At 38.3% G+C, this 17,923-nt stretch overlaps 1 protein-coding gene across 3 annotated transcripts; it reads right to left on the reverse strand.

The window, feature by feature from the left end:
* Positions 12,291-17,382, reverse strand: LOC109232098. Of its 3 annotated transcripts, none has more exons than XM_019397759.1 (7): positions 17,146-17,382; positions 14,826-14,868; positions 14,649-14,741; positions 14,498-14,560; positions 14,135-14,230; positions 13,966-14,043; positions 12,291-12,604 (listed from the first exon to the last, which is right to left on the reverse strand). In XM_019397759.1, exons 1-7 carry the CDS (start codon positions 17,274-17,276, stop codon positions 12,542-12,544), a joined length of 567 nt encoding a protein of 188 aa, XP_019253304.1. In that variant the 5' UTR covers positions 17,277-17,382; the 3' UTR covers positions 12,291-12,541. The 3 variants fall into 3 exon arrangements, with proteins under 3 accessions (XP_019253304.1, XP_019253302.1, XP_019253303.1); XM_019397757.1 differs by having other exon boundaries at positions 12,291-12,575; positions 17,146-17,381; XM_019397758.1 differs by lacking the exon at positions 12,291-12,604 and adding an exon at positions 12,662-13,732.

A 17,923-nucleotide genomic window follows, 5' to 3' on the forward strand; every position in this document is an offset into this window, starting at 1 on the left:
TTGTTGTTCTTAAAATCCTGTTTGATGCATGAGGCAGACAATTTTCAGCCGAGAGGGAAAGCAGATGGGCAACGGGAGACAGAGGTGGACCTACGTTGTGCCTAGAGGGGTCACGGGCACCCGTTAACCTCGAAAATTGTTTATGTGGTATTGTGTATATACCTAGAAGATACTGTGAAGAGTTGATATATATTTTAGGGGAACCCCATTAACACAAATGCTGCATCGGGGCACTGGTTTGGGCGGCTGATCTTGTGCTTGATGATCTGAGTTTGAATCCCCTGCACCTTATGTTTTCCATTTTTTAATTTTGTTTTCAGTAGCTTGCCCGCCAAACCTCCATAAGGCCCTACGTTTCTTCTTGTTCTAATTTAAGCCCTTTACTTCTCTCTCCACGATAGAACATATTTTAGGCACACCAAATTTGAACCCTTGGTCCAATTTTCAAACCAAGCTTCTTTCCCCAACAGGTCAACATATATGGTAAACCCTTCTCGCCCTCCATTTATTTAGTTTAATACCATTAAATATGCACCAAGCTTCTTTCTTCTCCTTTTTGTGACTTGAATCAATATAGACTATTTGTGATTGACTTATAAGAGATTTCTTTTCCCTTTAAATTTCATGATGTTACTTTTGCTGATCTTTGGGAATGTTCAACTAAAAAGCGTTAAACAAAATATATGAATACATTATCATTAATAAATTTAATTGCATTGAAAATTAGTATTACATCAACAACGATAATTAATTTCCAAAGCTAAACTAAAAATATAAGAAAGCACAAAAGGAGCGCGATGTAGTAGGTTGATTACTTCTGCAATTAAATTTGATTTTACTTATGGAAAGAGTATGCTCGTCCATAAAGTAATTTAAGAATGAAGTACGTAGTAATAGTATTGATGCATTTTAAATGATTGTTTTGTTTGTTACATTAAGAATGTCATTTGTAAAGATAAGCAGTATATTATGATTAACCGTTTTCAGAATATAAAAGCATCGAAGTCTATGACGACTATGAGCCCCACCTTCCGTAGGCATGTTCGGGGAGTAGCCTGCTTAAGTATACACTTCTAGTCCTCCGAGTTAGGCCCGAAATCGATAAATGAAATTTGTTATCACGCAGTGCAAGAGGCAAGAAATGAAATAGAAGAATTTTATGCCCACCGCGCCCTCTCTTTCAATTGAGCTGATCGTCGTATTAGATGTGGCCTTTCATTCCTTAAGGAGTGAGAGGGTAAAGGGGAAATGGTGGGTGGCCCCCTACAAGTTCTTGAAGTCGGATGGAACGAAAGCGCATATAGGAAACAGCTCCCGCTGAAGCAATTGTAGCAGCTCCTGCACCAATTGATTTTGCACCTTCTAACATCTCGAGTTTAGAATTCTCCTCACTGGTAATGCCTCATCGTTGATAAAAAAACCTTGCCATCCCCAGCTTTGTCCCCTGCTTAAAGTTCATTGGCATATTCCCCTTCCCCAGCCATAAAACCAATGCAGCCTCGGGAAGAAAACCAACCCGGTTACTCACCTTGACGATCTCATGCTAATCACGGAAGCAAGCTCGCATTCCGCTCAAGGCCTCTTCGATCTACTTGACGACTTCACCAACGCTTCTGGTCTCAAGAAGAAAAGCAAATTGTTGATATCAGGAAAAAACATCCTACGTAGGCAAATTTCTGCTATAATAATTCCATAACACCTAGCGAAGATATGGCAAACAAATAAAGTAGCCCTATGTTCGGATCTGACAATACAATACCATAATCAAAAGGTACAACGGCCCGAGCGATCAGACTTTGGTTCCGCAGTTTTAGAATTCTGCTGATCCCAAGTACTCCATCTCCATCATTGCATATAGGAATATAGAAAGTAAAGAGGAAAAGGCATGACCAGAAGAATTGTGTGAAATAAGTGAATGCATCCAGTTGAGGCATTCTTGATTGATTGAGACAAAACGATTCCTTGATCTTTGAGCGCTTTGGTGCGCAGGCTTGGCTCCAGATCTTTGAAAAAGTCCTCGATGCGGTGAAATTGAATTTAGGCATCTTCAAAAGCTAACTTGAACTAAATAAAAGTAAAAGAAAGAAATTCATTGACTTCGCGCCTAAAACGCACTATGCTCCGCTTCAACAAATGAGAGTTTTCGGTGGAACCGGTGAACCACGCGAGCTGGTTAGATGCGTGGGACATAGGGCTCGTAGTACCTGCTAGCGCGGCTACGCAGTGGAAGGGAAGGAGCCTAAATCGATCCCCTTCTTTTTTTCTTTGAAAAAAGCAGTAAGGAGTAAGGAGATTAAAATCTATTTATAGTCAAGCAAGCCTTTCACATGGCTAACACAGAAAAAAGCACCAGCCGGGCCTCTCTCTTTGTTTCGATGAAAGCCTCATTCCGGCTAATGAAGATACTACTCCAGTCTTTCCAGTGGATCCTTCCTATCCCTAAGAATGGAACGAACCAAGTTAACCTATACGAGAGTGAGGAATAAAAGGACCGAAAGATGGGCGTCTCGATCTAAACCAGCCTTGTCTACCAAGAATCGATACATCGAGATATGCTCTACGGGAGCAAAACAAACTCTTTCCCTGGGTTCGGGAGTCTTTTTCTTTGAGAAGAACATCCCTTTCTTCGGCTTCATCTAATGAAAAAAAAATGACTCCCGAATCGTCGATGTGTTCCAAACCTTGATGTCGAGTTGAAGATGATGTGATGCAAGTGAACGTCTACGAAAAAGCTATCGTAAAGTTTTGTTCTTCGTTCCGTCGTCGATCAATTGAAGGCCCATCGGGATTGGGCATGGACGAGCCTTGACTGGACCAGCGTTGATGAAAAAAGAAAAACTTCCCCCATCGCATCATTAACCGGTGTAGGATTCAAGATCAGGTCCAGGATTCGAGTCAAATCGACCTTCCTTCTCAGGATCCGAAGCGGTGGCTGCTACAAGAATAGAATATTCCAAAGCATTCGCTTCTGAAAACTAATTGTGCCACAGTTGAGCGTTTCTGTCCAATCGCTACATAGACATAATCCAATGTCTCACTCTCAGAGGTGGCCCTTGAGATATGTCCCATAATAGGTCCCATTCTTCAACTCTTTCCCGAAAGTCGATGACTATTCATAGCTATTACCTTGACACCATATTTCAATGCATGTGCCCCAAAAGAGGGCTAGGTTCAAGGGTACGCACCTAGTAGTTGCGAGCCTAAGATCAAAGGCAGTTCCAAAAAGGAGTTCTGTGTCTAGGGATTCCTGGGGCATAAGTTAAGCATATAGTTGATTGCTCTTTCTTTCGATATAAGCCCCTACGGATCTCTACATGCAATTCGCTCACTTCGGGAAAAGCGGACGGAATTCTTCGAAGCTAATTTGAAAATAAAACATTCGTTCCGTGACGTGAGGTTAATTGATGAGTTCAGTGGATAGAACGATCGATGTGAGGCCTAGGTCAAGGGAATTGCTGCGATTCTTCCTGAATAGCCTGGATTCTCTCGTCGAGAGTCACTTTGAAAATATTATTGAGATTTCCCCCGGGTTTCCGCTTCAGGGCGAGCATCTCCCACAACGCAAGCACCATTTTTCAACAGAATTGGTTCATTTTTTGATTTTATTTTTTTATTTTGGGAATAGTATCTCTCTGTTCCGGTGCCACACAAGGGCATATGGATTCGATTGCTCTATGACGGGCTTCCCTCTTTCCTTGGCTCTGCTCGCTCGTCTACGCTCTGACCCAGCAAGTAATAATTGAAAAATGATTTGGAATTAGACTACTTTAATATCAGACATCAAAGACAACACAGAATCCATGTCCAAGACTTGAGTGATAATTCTAGAGAATAGGGAGTGAACGACCCTTCTATCTAGATCGGTGATTTCGTTCGGCCGAGCCAACTATCGAAAGTCTTGCAAGCAACCTACACTAAGCTAAGCGAGCTAGAAGCTAAAGTGAATCTTTTTTGGCATCTTTTTCTTTGCTTTTCATGCGGCTCTTTCTAAAAAGAAGAAGAAAGCTCTAACCTCTGTGCACCCAGAGAATAAGCAACTCGCAGAATAGTTGTGATATCCCCATCAAGATCTAACTCTAAGAGGATACTATTTATTTCTTCTTCACACTGCTGCTCGCTTTGGAGACTATGATTTAGGTTAGGTTTTTTTATTGAATCATCGTGGTTCTAGTATGAATCTGAGGTTTTAATCGATTCATAGGGTCTTAACAAGAGAAGTGTGGTAGGCCTGCGTCGGGGGAGCATACCATAGGGAGGAAAGGGAGCCCGGATGGTGGAAGAGCCAGGGGAGGCCGGGTCATTTGACGGAAATGGAAGGCTTTTCCCTATATTACTACTTAATTAATGATATTCAATTTTTTTAAAATTTATATTTTGCTAATTGCTTAACATAATCCTTAAGTTAAAGAGAGTACGTTCGACTTTTAGCTAGTAATTGGCATGACTATGCTAAAGATAGTGGTGCCCTCGCCACGTTCAAATCCTGGGTCCGCCTTTGACATGAGAGAGTGTTCCATCATGAAGCACTTTTGTTGATTATGCTACAGTTATATATCTGACAACATAAATTTCCACAGCTCTTTGTAGAATTGATACGCAATTTTGGAAGTTGATCTTGGAAGGGAATGTCGAAATGACTGTGGAAGAACTCGATATGATGGATAAGCAAAAACAATCATGGGATGAAAATTTAGTATCGCCTTATCTCTTGTTTGGTTACTAAACCTAGGATAAGTTTATCCCAAGATTAAAATAGTATTGGGATTATTATACCTGCTAGAGGGTGGAATAATAATCCTACGATTAGTTATTCCAGGATAAATTAGTAAAATTGATGATCCCATGATTAATAAAACATACCAAACAATCAATAAAAAATAATTTCAGAATAACTTGTCTTCAAACCAAACGACCTAAGTGACATTGAAGAAAAGGGAAAAGTTCAAAGACAAACAGAAGAACCTCCTAAAGGTTTTATCTTTTCTTGTGCGCTTGAGAATAATTAAAAAGTTTGAAAATGTATAGAAGACTCAATTGATTGGTTCTTATGTTAGCTGCTTATTCAACTAGGATCCATTATCGAGTTCCACGAGGAGGAGATTACTGAATCTGGATTGCGAATTTTCACAAACCACTATTGTTTAGTAGTTATTAGCTAGTTGTAACTACCATTTACTATATTACTTCCTATAGAATGTTTTCAATTTTTTTAGAGTGTATTCGATGTATTTAAGCTATTGTATTCATGAATACAGTAGCAAAACTCGGCGTGAAACAGGGAATTCCAGCTAGACAATTATTGTACTCGACTGTATTCACGATATGTATTTGTGAATACAGTAACGTAAATAGCACAAATCGTGGTCTATTCAGCTGTTTTTAAACAGAAAGTGAATCAATTAACACAATAGACTCCTAATATAACTCAACTAACTCAATTACATCACCCATAATCTGTATTTGACGCGAAATATGCTGAATATTTTTCAACAGAGCAATCGCCAAGTTCCCTAATCCTTCCCTTTTCTGTTGATATCGTTCGTGGGTGTTTCTGTTTTCAACCAATAAAATTCGAGATTCATCTATAGTGCAAAAACATATGAATACATACTGCAGAGACATTTGAATACATATATATACATCTGAATACATAAATTATATTAATTAAAAAAACATATGAATACATTCATGGAATACAACGAGACAGTAATACAATGAAATACATGGAATACAGCGAGATACATTGGAATACAATGGAAAAAAAGACAATGAATACAATGAAATACATGGAAATACAGCGAGATACATTGAAATACACTTAAAAAAAAGGTAAAAGAATCTTCAATTTGCTCAGCCCCAAACTTCGTCGTCTTTGTTCAAGAACAACCCTAATGTCATTGATGTTAGGCTAGAAACCTGTGTTTTAGCCGTAGTATTACATTCCAATGACTGCATTTTTACGTGCGTTTGAGTTCAAATGATAGTGAATTGCATTTAGTACGTGTTTTATGCCTTGTAGGAAGTGATCCTGAGCTCAAAAGTTAATTTAGAGCTAAATTGATCAATTTGGAGCTTTGAAGTCTGAGTAAAAGCCCAATACATTAAGCCGGGATCGTGTTCGGGGGTCGTGTACCAAGTCTGAATGTTAAAAGGGGACGAAATAAGTTCACTCTGAGAAAATTGCACTGCTGCGCCGCATGGGGCGCCGCAAGGCGCGGCGCAGTAGTGTAAAATGGTGCCTGACTTGAAAATATGAAGCTGCAGCTAAAATGCACTACCGCGCCGCATGGTGCGGCGCAGCCTGCAGCGCGGCTGTTCAATTTTTACAGAGCTAAGTCCTAGTTCGTGCAGGAATGGGTTTTTTCATCTGGGTCCGACCCTACTTGGTATAAATACATGTAAAAATGCTATTTTGAGATGTTGGACAGATTTGAGACATAGATTCGACCTAAGGAGGCAAGAACACATTGGGAGCAAGGCGGAGAATTCTTCTACGAGTTTTCCTTCCTCTTCCTATTTTTCATTGTTGGTTATGACTTTTAGTATTGTAGTTTTACATGCTATTATGAATAGCTAATTTTTTATCTAGGGTTTTGATGGAACCTTTTGTAGGATAAATTCTTGTTATTTTTATATAATTGAGTCGTAGTATTTTCTCTATTTGTTCAACTACGTGTTTGTTGTAGTTAATTGACAGGATCCTCAATTAGTTGTGCCTATTTAGTGTTCATAACTCGGGAGAGAGTGCATATTTAGGTAGTTGTTGAACAACACCACTCCCAAAGTATAAGAGGGATCTATAACTGCGGGTTTAAAGGCGGGATTAGGGATAACGAAGCCTTGGGTGCAATCTAAAGTGAGCTGTAATAAACAAAGCTAGCTAGCGTAACTCGGAGAGTGCGTCTAGTAAATTGTGGTAATTACTCGGGAGAGATTTACGACAGTCAGAGCGCTCATGATCGGCAGAGAATACTTAGGCGAATTTATAGAAAACGTAGCGGGAAGGATTCCGACAATTGGGGAAATCATAACTCTAGACCTCCTTAATCTTGACTCCAATCATTATCCTTGTTAATTGATAGTTTTACGGTTTTCTAGATTTGTTAGTTAAGTAGATAAAAATAAATATTATAATCTTTATAATTAGAATTGTTTGGACTTGTGTTTCTTAGCGATATTGAACAACTATAGCTAAGCCTTAGTTCTCTGTGGGATTCGACTCCGGACTTAACCGGATTATATTTGCAGCGACCACTTATCCTTTTTAGGACTAGAGTTGGGCGTGATCAAATTTTGGCGCCGTTGCCGGGGAACTAGCGGTATAGTTGTAGCTGTATATATTGTTAGGGTTCAAGTTTGAACTTTTATTTTGTTTTGTTTTTTTCTTGGTATTTTTTTTATAACTGTTGATTTGAGAAACATGACATCTTGGAATTATGGGAATTTAGGTGTAGATAATTCTACTATTGATCTCCATACATATTGTAAAGGAAACCACCCGTGGCAAAATTTTCAAAACGTTCCTGAGAGCGAGTTATGTGCACCAACTCAATCTTATTTGTGGAATGTGTGTGATGTATGTGGTGGTAAAAATGGTCACCTTCATGGTTGTGCTTATATTTCTTATTTTCCCCCAACCCCTTACTATGATGGTTCTACCTTTTCTTGTGAAGTAAATAGGAACAAAGAACTTGGGAATGCGGACTTGAAGGAGATCAAGGATATGCTAAAGTGCCTTCTGGAACAAAACAATGAGAAACAATTGCACATAGAAAGGCAAGAGGCAACTATTCGCAAGTTGGAGGCTCAATTGAGTCAACTGGTTGGAGCTTTTAATGCTCAACAATCCAATATTGAGGATAGTAGCCAAGAAGGGCATGAATTTGAGGTATTAATTAGGGAGGTCAGAGTAGAACATCAACAACCTAGCCAACTACAATTTGAGGATGTCAATGTTGAAGAAGTGAGACTAGAGCCAGCCAAGGACTTTGAGGATATAAATTTTGTTGACTCTAGTATCACTGATGTTGAGGATGTTGAGAGTCCTGAAGTTTATGTGTTTGAGCGCATTGGTCCATACTCCAAGCATTTTTCCACATTATGTTTGGATGATGATATGGAAATAGAGTCATCTGAACCAATCGAAGAGTCAAGGAATGAGGAACAAGGTGCATATATTTTGGAATTCTTCTTGCTAGAAAGTCAGGATTACATACCTCATACAAAGGCCAAGGAGTGCAGAATACTACATTATTTCCTTGGGCCAGTTAGATTCGTTCCACCGCCCCATGACCATAATCATAAGCTTGAATCAAAACTTGGGGTTCAATTCATAGCTCGAGGTGGAGGCAAAAAGTGATTCGCGTCGTGCCGCGACGTTAAATCAAGCGCTTGTTGGGAGGCAACCCAGCTTTATTGCTTTCTTTTATTTATTTTTTATTTTTTTTAATTGTATTATTTTTGTAGTGTCAATTTTTTTATTTTTTAGGAGCATGGAAAGCAAAGGTATTGGAAGGATGCATCAGCAAACCAAATGGTTGGAACTAAGTGTGAGGTACCCGCACGAAGGACCAAGCCTGGGAGAAGTCTGAGTACCTCATGACGGCTAGTGCTTCGGCCTTTGGCCTACCAGGGAGTTTCTCTTACCCTCTTATGGTTATGCTGTGCATTGGGGACAATGCACAATTTTAAGTGTGGGGTGATGAGATTGTCTGGGTGACTTTTCATGCTACTTTAGCTGTATTAGTTTAATTAAATAGTTTTTTTTTAAAGATTGGACTTTTCCCGACGATAGATCTATTACACAATTTTCTGGAGGGATTTAAGTCTAAAGAAAAAAAAGATTTTCTTTGTAGGTAGTGTAATAATTCCCCCTTGGTTTTTCTTTGTGTCGCGGTTCTTTTCCAAGGATTTTATTTGAACCGGGTGTAGTTAGTTTTTTTTTGGGAGTAGGAGCCATTGTGTTGTGTTTTGAATTGAAGCAATATCTCTTGACTTGGTTATGCCTTGAGAATAGTGAGTACTTTGGTTGTGACGCTTAGGCTTAGTTTTTGACTCTTGTATAAGTACCTTAAATTGTATGATCTTAACTTTGCTTAACTGCTTTGACTAGAGTGTCTTGATGAAACCAATCCTGAGTGAGTTATGTGCCATGTGTGTGTAAGGATTTGTTATATTTTATGCATTGCATTTGATGCCTAGAACTTGCTCCGTGTGTTTGCAAAGCGAAACAATAGCTTTATTCAGTCTAGAAAGTGATATAGGCATTTCTTTGTTGAGCCAGATATGTATGTTTTACCCGCCTCATTGTGATATATCGTAGTTAACCCCTTTTGAGCCTATAATCTTGTTTCTTTGGCAACCACATTACAAGCCTTACCCAATTGTTTGAATTGACCATATATTTGAACCTTTTCACCTCTCATGAGCACTTGAATTGTTATGAACTTTGTAAAAGTTAAAGTGTGGGATGGTGGGTGTGGCTTTTGAGTGGAACTAATGGAATAAGGAGAAAGGTACATTATGTTGGAAAAAAATAATATAAGAGCCACTTGAATTGAAAAATAAAGAAGAAGAAAAAAAATACATACATACATACATATATATATATATATATATAGTGGCGGCTCTTGACGTAATTGTGCTTAAAGATGTAGGGAGTTAATCTAGATTGATGTGAGGGTGGAATTTTGGTTTGACATAAGTGGGGTTTGAAGGTTAAAGTATATGTATTAAAGTGCTTAGGGAGGTGTAGTCACTCTATATCTAAATATATCCTACCCGTCCCGCAGCTTACATTACAACCAATTAAAGTCCTACTTGATCCTAGACTGAATGAGCTCGATTAGTAGAGTAGTACACTACGGGCAAGCCTATGGTGCATCTTTTGTGGCATATGAATGTTATTTCTGAGAGTGAGTGAATTCTTTCTATCTTGAGTTCCTAAGTGTTCTTAAATTTTATTGTGTGGAACTACTCTCTTTTGTTGTGTGAGGGCACTTGATTCATGAAGGAAAGGTAATGTCAGTGACCTCTATGTTAGAGTAAGTGGGTGAGTTGTGAATAATGCGTGGTACTTGTGAGTCAAATCTTGAGGTGAAGATGTTACGCTTTTGTGCTTAGTCTATTTTAAATACTCTTGGTGTGATGAGTTAGGAGAATTGTTTAAAAAGGTCGTGTCTATAAAAAAAGTGTAGTTTGATTGCTCGAGGACGAGCAATGGTTTAAGTGTGGGGTGTTGATGATAGGCTATAATTGCATATTTTAGTCGCTTATTACACTCGAATTTACTGCACTTTAATTGAGTTTGCGCTTTAATCGCTAGTGTTTTGCACTAATTGTGTGTTTTATGCCTTGTAGGTGTGATTCCGAGCTATATAGATGTTATGGAATGAATTTAAGTGATTTGAAGCTTTGAAGTCTGAGTAAAAGCTCAAGGAATTAAGCCGGGATCGTGTTCGGGGGTCAAATTTGATAATTAAGTACGAACGAAGACTTGAGGAGGCATATTGCGCACTGTCTAGTAAAATAGACATAACTTTTTGCTCAGAACTCCATTTGGGCTCCACAATATATGGTTGGAAAGCTAACTCAAAGGGCTACAACTTTCATGTTTTACGTTTTTCTAAATTCCAAACGGAACAGGGTGAAAAACCGCGGTTTTGCCGCGACCGCGGCAGAACCGCGGTAGAAGATGGTCGCGGACAACTGAAGAATCAGAGGGCATGTTTGGCCGCGGTTCCACCGCGACCGCGGCAAAACCGCGGCAGGAAGCGAAAATTTCAGGGACTAAAGTGCAAAACATGGGATTTTAAGTCCTAAACCCTATATTAAACAAAGGAGGCCGGCCAAGAACAAGAGGGGGACATATTTTGGACACAAATTAGACCTAAGGAGGCGGAGAGACACTACTTTAGGGTTAGACAACACCCTTGGAGGCAAGAACACATTGGGAGCAAGGCGGAGAATTCTTCTACGAGTTTTTTCTTCCTCTTCCTATTTTTCATTGTTGGTTATGACTTTTAGTATTGTAGTTTTACATGCTATTATGAATAGCTAATTTGTTATCTAGGGTTTTGATGGAACCTTTTGTAGGATAAATTCTTGTTATTTTTATATAATTGAGCTGTAGTATTTTCTCTATTTGTTCAACTACGTGTTTGTTGTAGTTAATTGACAGGATCCTCAATTAGTTGTGCCTATTTAGTGTGCATAACTCGGGAGAGAGTGCATATTTAGGTAGTTGTTGAACAACACCACTCCAAAGTATAAGAGGGATCTATAACTGCGGGTTTAAAGGCGGGATTAGGGATAACGAAGCCTTGGGTGCAATCTAAAGTGAGCTGTAATAAACAAAGCCAGCTAGCGTAACTCGAGAGAGTGCGTCTAGTAAATTGTGGTAATTACTCGGGAGAGATTTACGACAGTCAGAGCGCTCATGATCGGTAGAGAATACTTAGGCGAATTTATAGAAAACGTAGCGGGAAGGATTCCGACAATTGGGGAAATCATAACTCTAGACCTCCTTAATCTTGACTCCAATCATTATCCTTGTTAATTGATAGTTTTACGGTTTTCCAGATTTGTTAGTTAAGTAGATAAAAATAAATATTATAATCTTTATAATTAGAAAATTGTTTGTACTTGTGTTTCTTAGCGATGTTGAACAACTATAGCTAAGCCTTAGTTCTCTGTGGGATTCGACTCCGGACTTGTAAACCGGATTATATTTGTAGCGACCGCTTATCCTTTTTAGGACTAGAGTTGGGCGTGATCAATCTCGTCGAGAGGGCCGCGATTCTGACTCGAAACGTCATTGTTCCTATTTCGATCAAGAACCCAGTCCAAGATGTATTATAAAGACCAGATTGACTCATCTGTTATTTCCTATTCTGAATTTTTTATTTCCTATTCTGAATTTGTATGCTAGGCGGTCAGCAAACAATTAATGCACGCAATATAGATTGAATTAGGCCGATAAACCGCCCGATAACCGCCCAATAAGAGCTAAACTGATACCAATCCGCCCAATATCTTATCGGGTGGCTAGCGGATTAATACATTTAAAAGCCGATAAAGCAATGCCAAAACATTAAGAGTAAATAACCGTTCAATCCGCCCTATAAGCAGCCCTAACAACTGCCTCCCTCGAGCCCTTCTCCTTTACGGTCTGGACTTTCGTGTCATTTCAATCCTCGTGGTGGATGGGGAAGAAAGCGATGCTGATATTTGACATGACTATGCCTGTTGTCAGTGACTAATAAAAGCGCAATAAGTGATGAAAATACTAGTGTTTGATACTTCATCAGAGGCAACATTTGTTTCATTATATCAAATGTACAGGTTTCTATTTACATGATTGGCGAGTCTTGAGCCGACAACGATGGTAAGAATCTACATTATATATTAAACTGTATATCACTCTTATTTACAGAAAATGCGGCTATACTGGTAACGCATTGACATCTGGCGCTACCGCAGATACCACTTCAGTAAGCCACACCACCAGAGAAAGCATCTCCATCGGGAAGCAAAGATTCGGTCAGCCAGTAGCCATCCCAAGAACCGCCAACACGCTGTAAATCACAAGACATATGTCTATTTTCTTCTTCGAACAAAATTAAAACAAAAGAAAAAAATGAAAATCCATGGAAAGCAGAACTAAAAAGAAAATATTAAGGGTAGATAACATGCCCCCAAGGCTTTGGTCTATTGGTACAGAATAATAGAGATGCAATGCAAGTTGATCCTATGTTTCTGCCTTACAAAAGGAAATGCAAGATATTCCTCCTTTATTAATTGTTGACACAGGATACATAATTGAGGTAATAATGGTAAGTGAAGGCAGGTCAATGCATTTTGGACGTTACAAGTTGCAAGCTAGAGGACGATGTAGAATTCAGGAGGCAGGGATTTGAGCAAAGAATTTTCCTGCCTAAACAACATAGATCAATCTCTAGTTTCACCTCTCTGAAAATATAAGGAGGAAAATAAAACTTCATTTTCATTCACAAAGGATCTGATGAATTGCTCAAAAGCTACACAGAAAACAGATTATGTAATCACTGGACTAAACATTTGGAAATGCCAACAAGGCGATAAAGCTATACAAAAATACAAGCAAAAGAGCTTGCAAGACTTGCTCCACTACTCCCTGCTTTGTGGAGGTTATGCTTGGTGTTTCCATAGCATTTAATGGTAGATAATTACAAACACAGGTTGATGCAACATATGCAACATTTAGGGGTCGTTTGGTTAGAAAACAAGTTATCCCAGGATTAATTATCTTGGGATTAGTTATCCCGCTCCCGGGATTGTTATCCCACCCTCCATCGGGATAAAAGTAACACTACAATCCCGGGATTATACCACGATTTATCCCAACCAAATATAGGATAAACTCATCCCAAATTTAATCTCGGGATTAATTATCCCTTATTCCTTGTATCAAACGAGCCCTTAGTCTATGTATGTGGACTAGGGTATGGGTACATATTCACGTTCAGTTTTAAAGAATCCAATATGAAGTGACTATGTACATCAGTACATGTCACACTCATTTTACATGCCTATGTCAAGGCAAAGGAGGAAACAGGATAATGTAGCCTTCAACGTAAATAAATTAAATTCAAATAACTACGTTCTCCACAAGCAAAACAGCTTTCTCTTGTTAAAGAACTTCTGTTGCAGCATTGCAGTCTCTCTTTAATTTGTTTGGTCCAACATACATCACCTAGATAGCAGCATATGTTTCTACTATATTAGAAGCATTGAAATTAACTGAAGAAATAAATGGAGAATTCTAAGCTATATAACCACACTCATATTAGTCCCCCAGTACTCCAGCTCCACCATATGCACATTTTCGTAGTTATAATTGAAATGAAAAATCTAAAGGGAAAAGCAGTTTAAAAAATATTGATTCAAGTAAGCTCTGAATGAGGACGTGAGGAAGAAAGAACAAACCTGAACCATGGTGAATTGGAAGATTTCTTCTTCCTCGGGTCGAGTACCTCGGACCCAGATACGCTGCTTATACAAATTCTACACGAGCATAGTGGAATTTAGACAACTCTTAAGCTTATCATTGCTCTGTCTAAAACATTTGGTAACAACCGTGTAAAACCTGACATACCTCATTTACATGCAAACTGCTCAAAATCTCCCTCTCCTGATGGCCAAGCAACACCCGATAAGTCGAATGATGAAAAATTCGCCTGAATCGTTCAAACTGTATGGCAGTAGAGTAAAGGTATGTATTAGCGAATATCAGCCTTTTTCTTTAATCATCATAGAATAACAGCTGCAAGCTTTTTCTAGTTGCTGCCTCTGGTGCAGGAATTATGCTCAAGTACCCTGACCTAATGAGAACAAGGATCTACAGGCAGCTTACTCTTTGAGCATTCATAACGATTACGGAAAGAACCAAAAAAATTGAAGTCCAAATGAAAATAAAATAAGGAAATGACCCAAAAAAGTTACAGTAATGATTACTGACCTGACCCAAGTCAAAAAAGCGCCCGAAGTAGGTAGATCTTTGAAAGGGATCAAATCCAGCAAACTATCACAAGAAGTTAAGGATTAAACTGCCAGCTTCAACTTTATGCGAAGCCATCAGACTGTAAGAGAAAAGGAGTTTTAGATATTACTCTGTACATGACTTCAACTCCATAATCTTGATGAGGCTGGTCATTGTATTTCAATGCATCAAGCTGGTGGCGAACTGCTTCATCTGCACTGAACTATTGCAAAACCATAAAGTAAATTGATGCATAAGCAAGCAAGCAGAAACTCTTATGATATGCCTTCAAGTGCTAGAAACTTACACTTAATCTTGGACCAAATGGCTTTTTCCTACGGGACTCAAGCCTGCAACAGATAATGCATAATTGGAAAGGGTTTAATTGAACTTCACCAAATATGGATTGTTGAAGACATAATTTAAGTAATTAAAGGTGAAATCTTGCTAACAGTTTAAGCTTTCAGATGAGGTGGTCATATAGTTTAACATGGTATGAGAGCATGCAAAGATCTTGGCTTCAAGTCTCACGGTTAATCACATAGTTTTTGCATGCTTGGCCCAATCACTGGGAATATACGCGAACTTAGCAAAACAAAACATGATGGAAGAAAATGATCCATATGGGCGATGCCGACTTTGGAATTAAGGCTTAACCTGTTGGTCCACTTACATAAGGTACGGTGTCTACCTGGAGTCTTTTTGTAGTCGGGTTATGTTGGCAATATAAGATTAAGTCATAGATATTTTAAAAGAACATTTTAACAAGTAGTTAGTCATTGGACGAATAACATGCTTAGAGATGTTTTATGAACAAGTGTCCTATTTTAATTTAACCGTGAAGTTGGCATGGTAAGTGACAAGTATCTTGTCACTTGATTTGCAACATGACAAGTCTCATGGCTAGACACAACTACATACTCCTAAATATATTCCATTATCACTTCTCATTACTACACACCAATAATTAGTCTAATCATCACTTGTCATGTTGCAAGTCAAATTGACAATACACTTGCCACTTACCATGACAGGCCATGGTTAAATGAAGATGAGTAGGCACTTGTCCATAAAACATCTCTAAGCTGCTATTTGTCCAATGAGTGGCTACTTGTTAAGATATCCTTATGAGATATCTATAAGTTAAACCTATATTGTAAAAATTCCCCACAAATTTCAAAAAAATTTAGGAACAAAGGATAAGACTTGATGGATTTGTATGGTCCAAATGCAATTTGTTTGATATCTTTTGGACTATGAACCAAAGTTAGACCGATTAAATTTGACTTACAAAATTATTCGTGAAATATAATATATCATGAACCAATAATTCTTATTGTAAGTCAGAGATTTATCAATCATATTGTGACCCTTCAATTTTGTTGTTCAACACGGTTGTGTGCGAAGATACCATGCCTGTGCTTGAATATTCATAAGAGCTCTAGAGACTTGTGAGCCAAAATCTTATAAGACCTGTCCCACTCCACTCTCATGTAAGAGAATTTGTCAAGTGTATACTGCTAAAAGTACATCATCCTTAAGGAATATAAATCATTAAGCGTTATAACTCATCATCTCAATTAGTAGCAGTCAAGCACTCATCTTTTAGTGCTTCAGTCAGTGTCACCATCAACTAATTATTACCCATATGAACCTACTTCATGGGATATTCAATCACATAGGTTGGATCATTGTCTTGTTAGCCTTAACCCCATTTCTCTTGAGGTTTGAAGAATTAATTTTCTTCCCATAGGTCTGGTTAGAGGATCAACCTAATTTACTTCTGACTGCACATAGTCAATCGAAATTATTCCATCTCTTAGTAGCTGCGTAACAATGTCATGTCTCAATTTCATATGTCTACTTTTTGCAGTTACAAGATTTATTCATGCAAATAACAATTGCTGCTTGACAATCACAATCTAAAGAAATAGGAGGCAACAAATCCTTGGTTAAAGGGATTATATCATTGTGCAATGTTAGACCAAGGACCCAAACTCCCAAAGCATGTCATCAACAATAGTTTAGAGACTAGAGTTAAAGAACCTCTAACTCTACAGAACTCTCAGTTTGTTTTGAAGGATATAGTATTGAATAGTGAGGATTGGAGTTAAATTGGCCCAAATGGAGCGGAATGGACATAGAGAACTCATATAACCGACCCTAACTACTTTGAGATTGGGAATTAGTACTTGTTTGTTGTTGTTGATGATAAGCTAGGGTGACGGTGGAAGCATTACGTATAAAACTGAACTGTCTAATGAATATAAGTTTTTGAAAGCAGCCCAAGACATTATTATTTCACTTGATGTTCAGGTAGCAAACCTCAACTTTGTGGTAACTCAACAATACCTAAGATCAACCAAGGGAACTGGCAACTTTAGAACAATTTGCTTTTTTATTACACACGAATACCACTAAAATTATACAAAATCAAATAAATACTAAAAATATCAATTCAATAATCAAAATCCCGAGTTCAATTCCTGGTAAAGAACCAAAGTGTTGAATAGAAGTTGCAATATCCACCAACCCAATTGCAAAACAAATTAGTACCATCTTCAGAGGAAGAATTCAATTAATAAAAAGTATTCAAGAGCAAACAAGAGAGAGATTAAGATGGTTACCAATCAGCAGAGAGAAAGTCAGGGACATCGGCAGAAGCAGAGATATGAGGCGCTAAAGGCTTAGATGATCCGAAAGGTTTAGCGAACATAGACAGAAACTGGGCAGATGAAACAGAGGAGCTAAACGACATCGTATGTTTCTTTCTCCACACAAAGCTCAGTAGCGGATGATCGATTGTAGGAAGAGCTCCAGACTCCAGTTGTGTGCTATTTTTGGAGATTAGCCAACATTGCGTCTAAAACAACATGGACTCGGGCGCCCTATTCGAACCGTTCGATTTGACCCTTCGATTTGACCCGAGTAATTTTACGCGAGCGCCCTATTTGATCGCACCCATTTAATCTATACTTATTTTTTTAAAACTTTTAACGTGTACCTAGTTTTTAAACAATTTCAGTCCCTTTCTCCTCCTCATTCTCCTCCTTCGTTTTCTTCTTGTTCTAATAACAACTGAAAGACACTATAATTAATTCTCTAATACTACCACCATTCTCAAGCAATAACTTAAAGAATAAGAATTCATCCTCAACAGAATTGTTATAATTATGATTGTACAAGCTGCTCATAGTATGCTTGTTTTGTCAAATTTGTAGGAAGACTTTTCCACCAGTAGTTAGTCACTGGAGTAAGAAGAATTGCTCCAGCCAATCTGTTACATATTACTCCAGTTTACATTGATCGGAAACCCTTCTTCTTTGCAGGGCAAATAAAGCTAATTTTAATATCACTACAATTTGTTCTAACTAAGAAGACTCTAAAATTAGACTACGTGTTTCT

The sequence above is a fragment of the Nicotiana attenuata genome, chromosome 9 (assembly GCF_001879085.1).
Source record: "Nicotiana attenuata strain UT chromosome 9, NIATTr2, whole genome shotgun sequence".
NCBI classification, from domain to species: Eukaryota; Viridiplantae; Streptophyta; class Magnoliopsida; order Solanales; family Solanaceae; genus Nicotiana; species Nicotiana attenuata.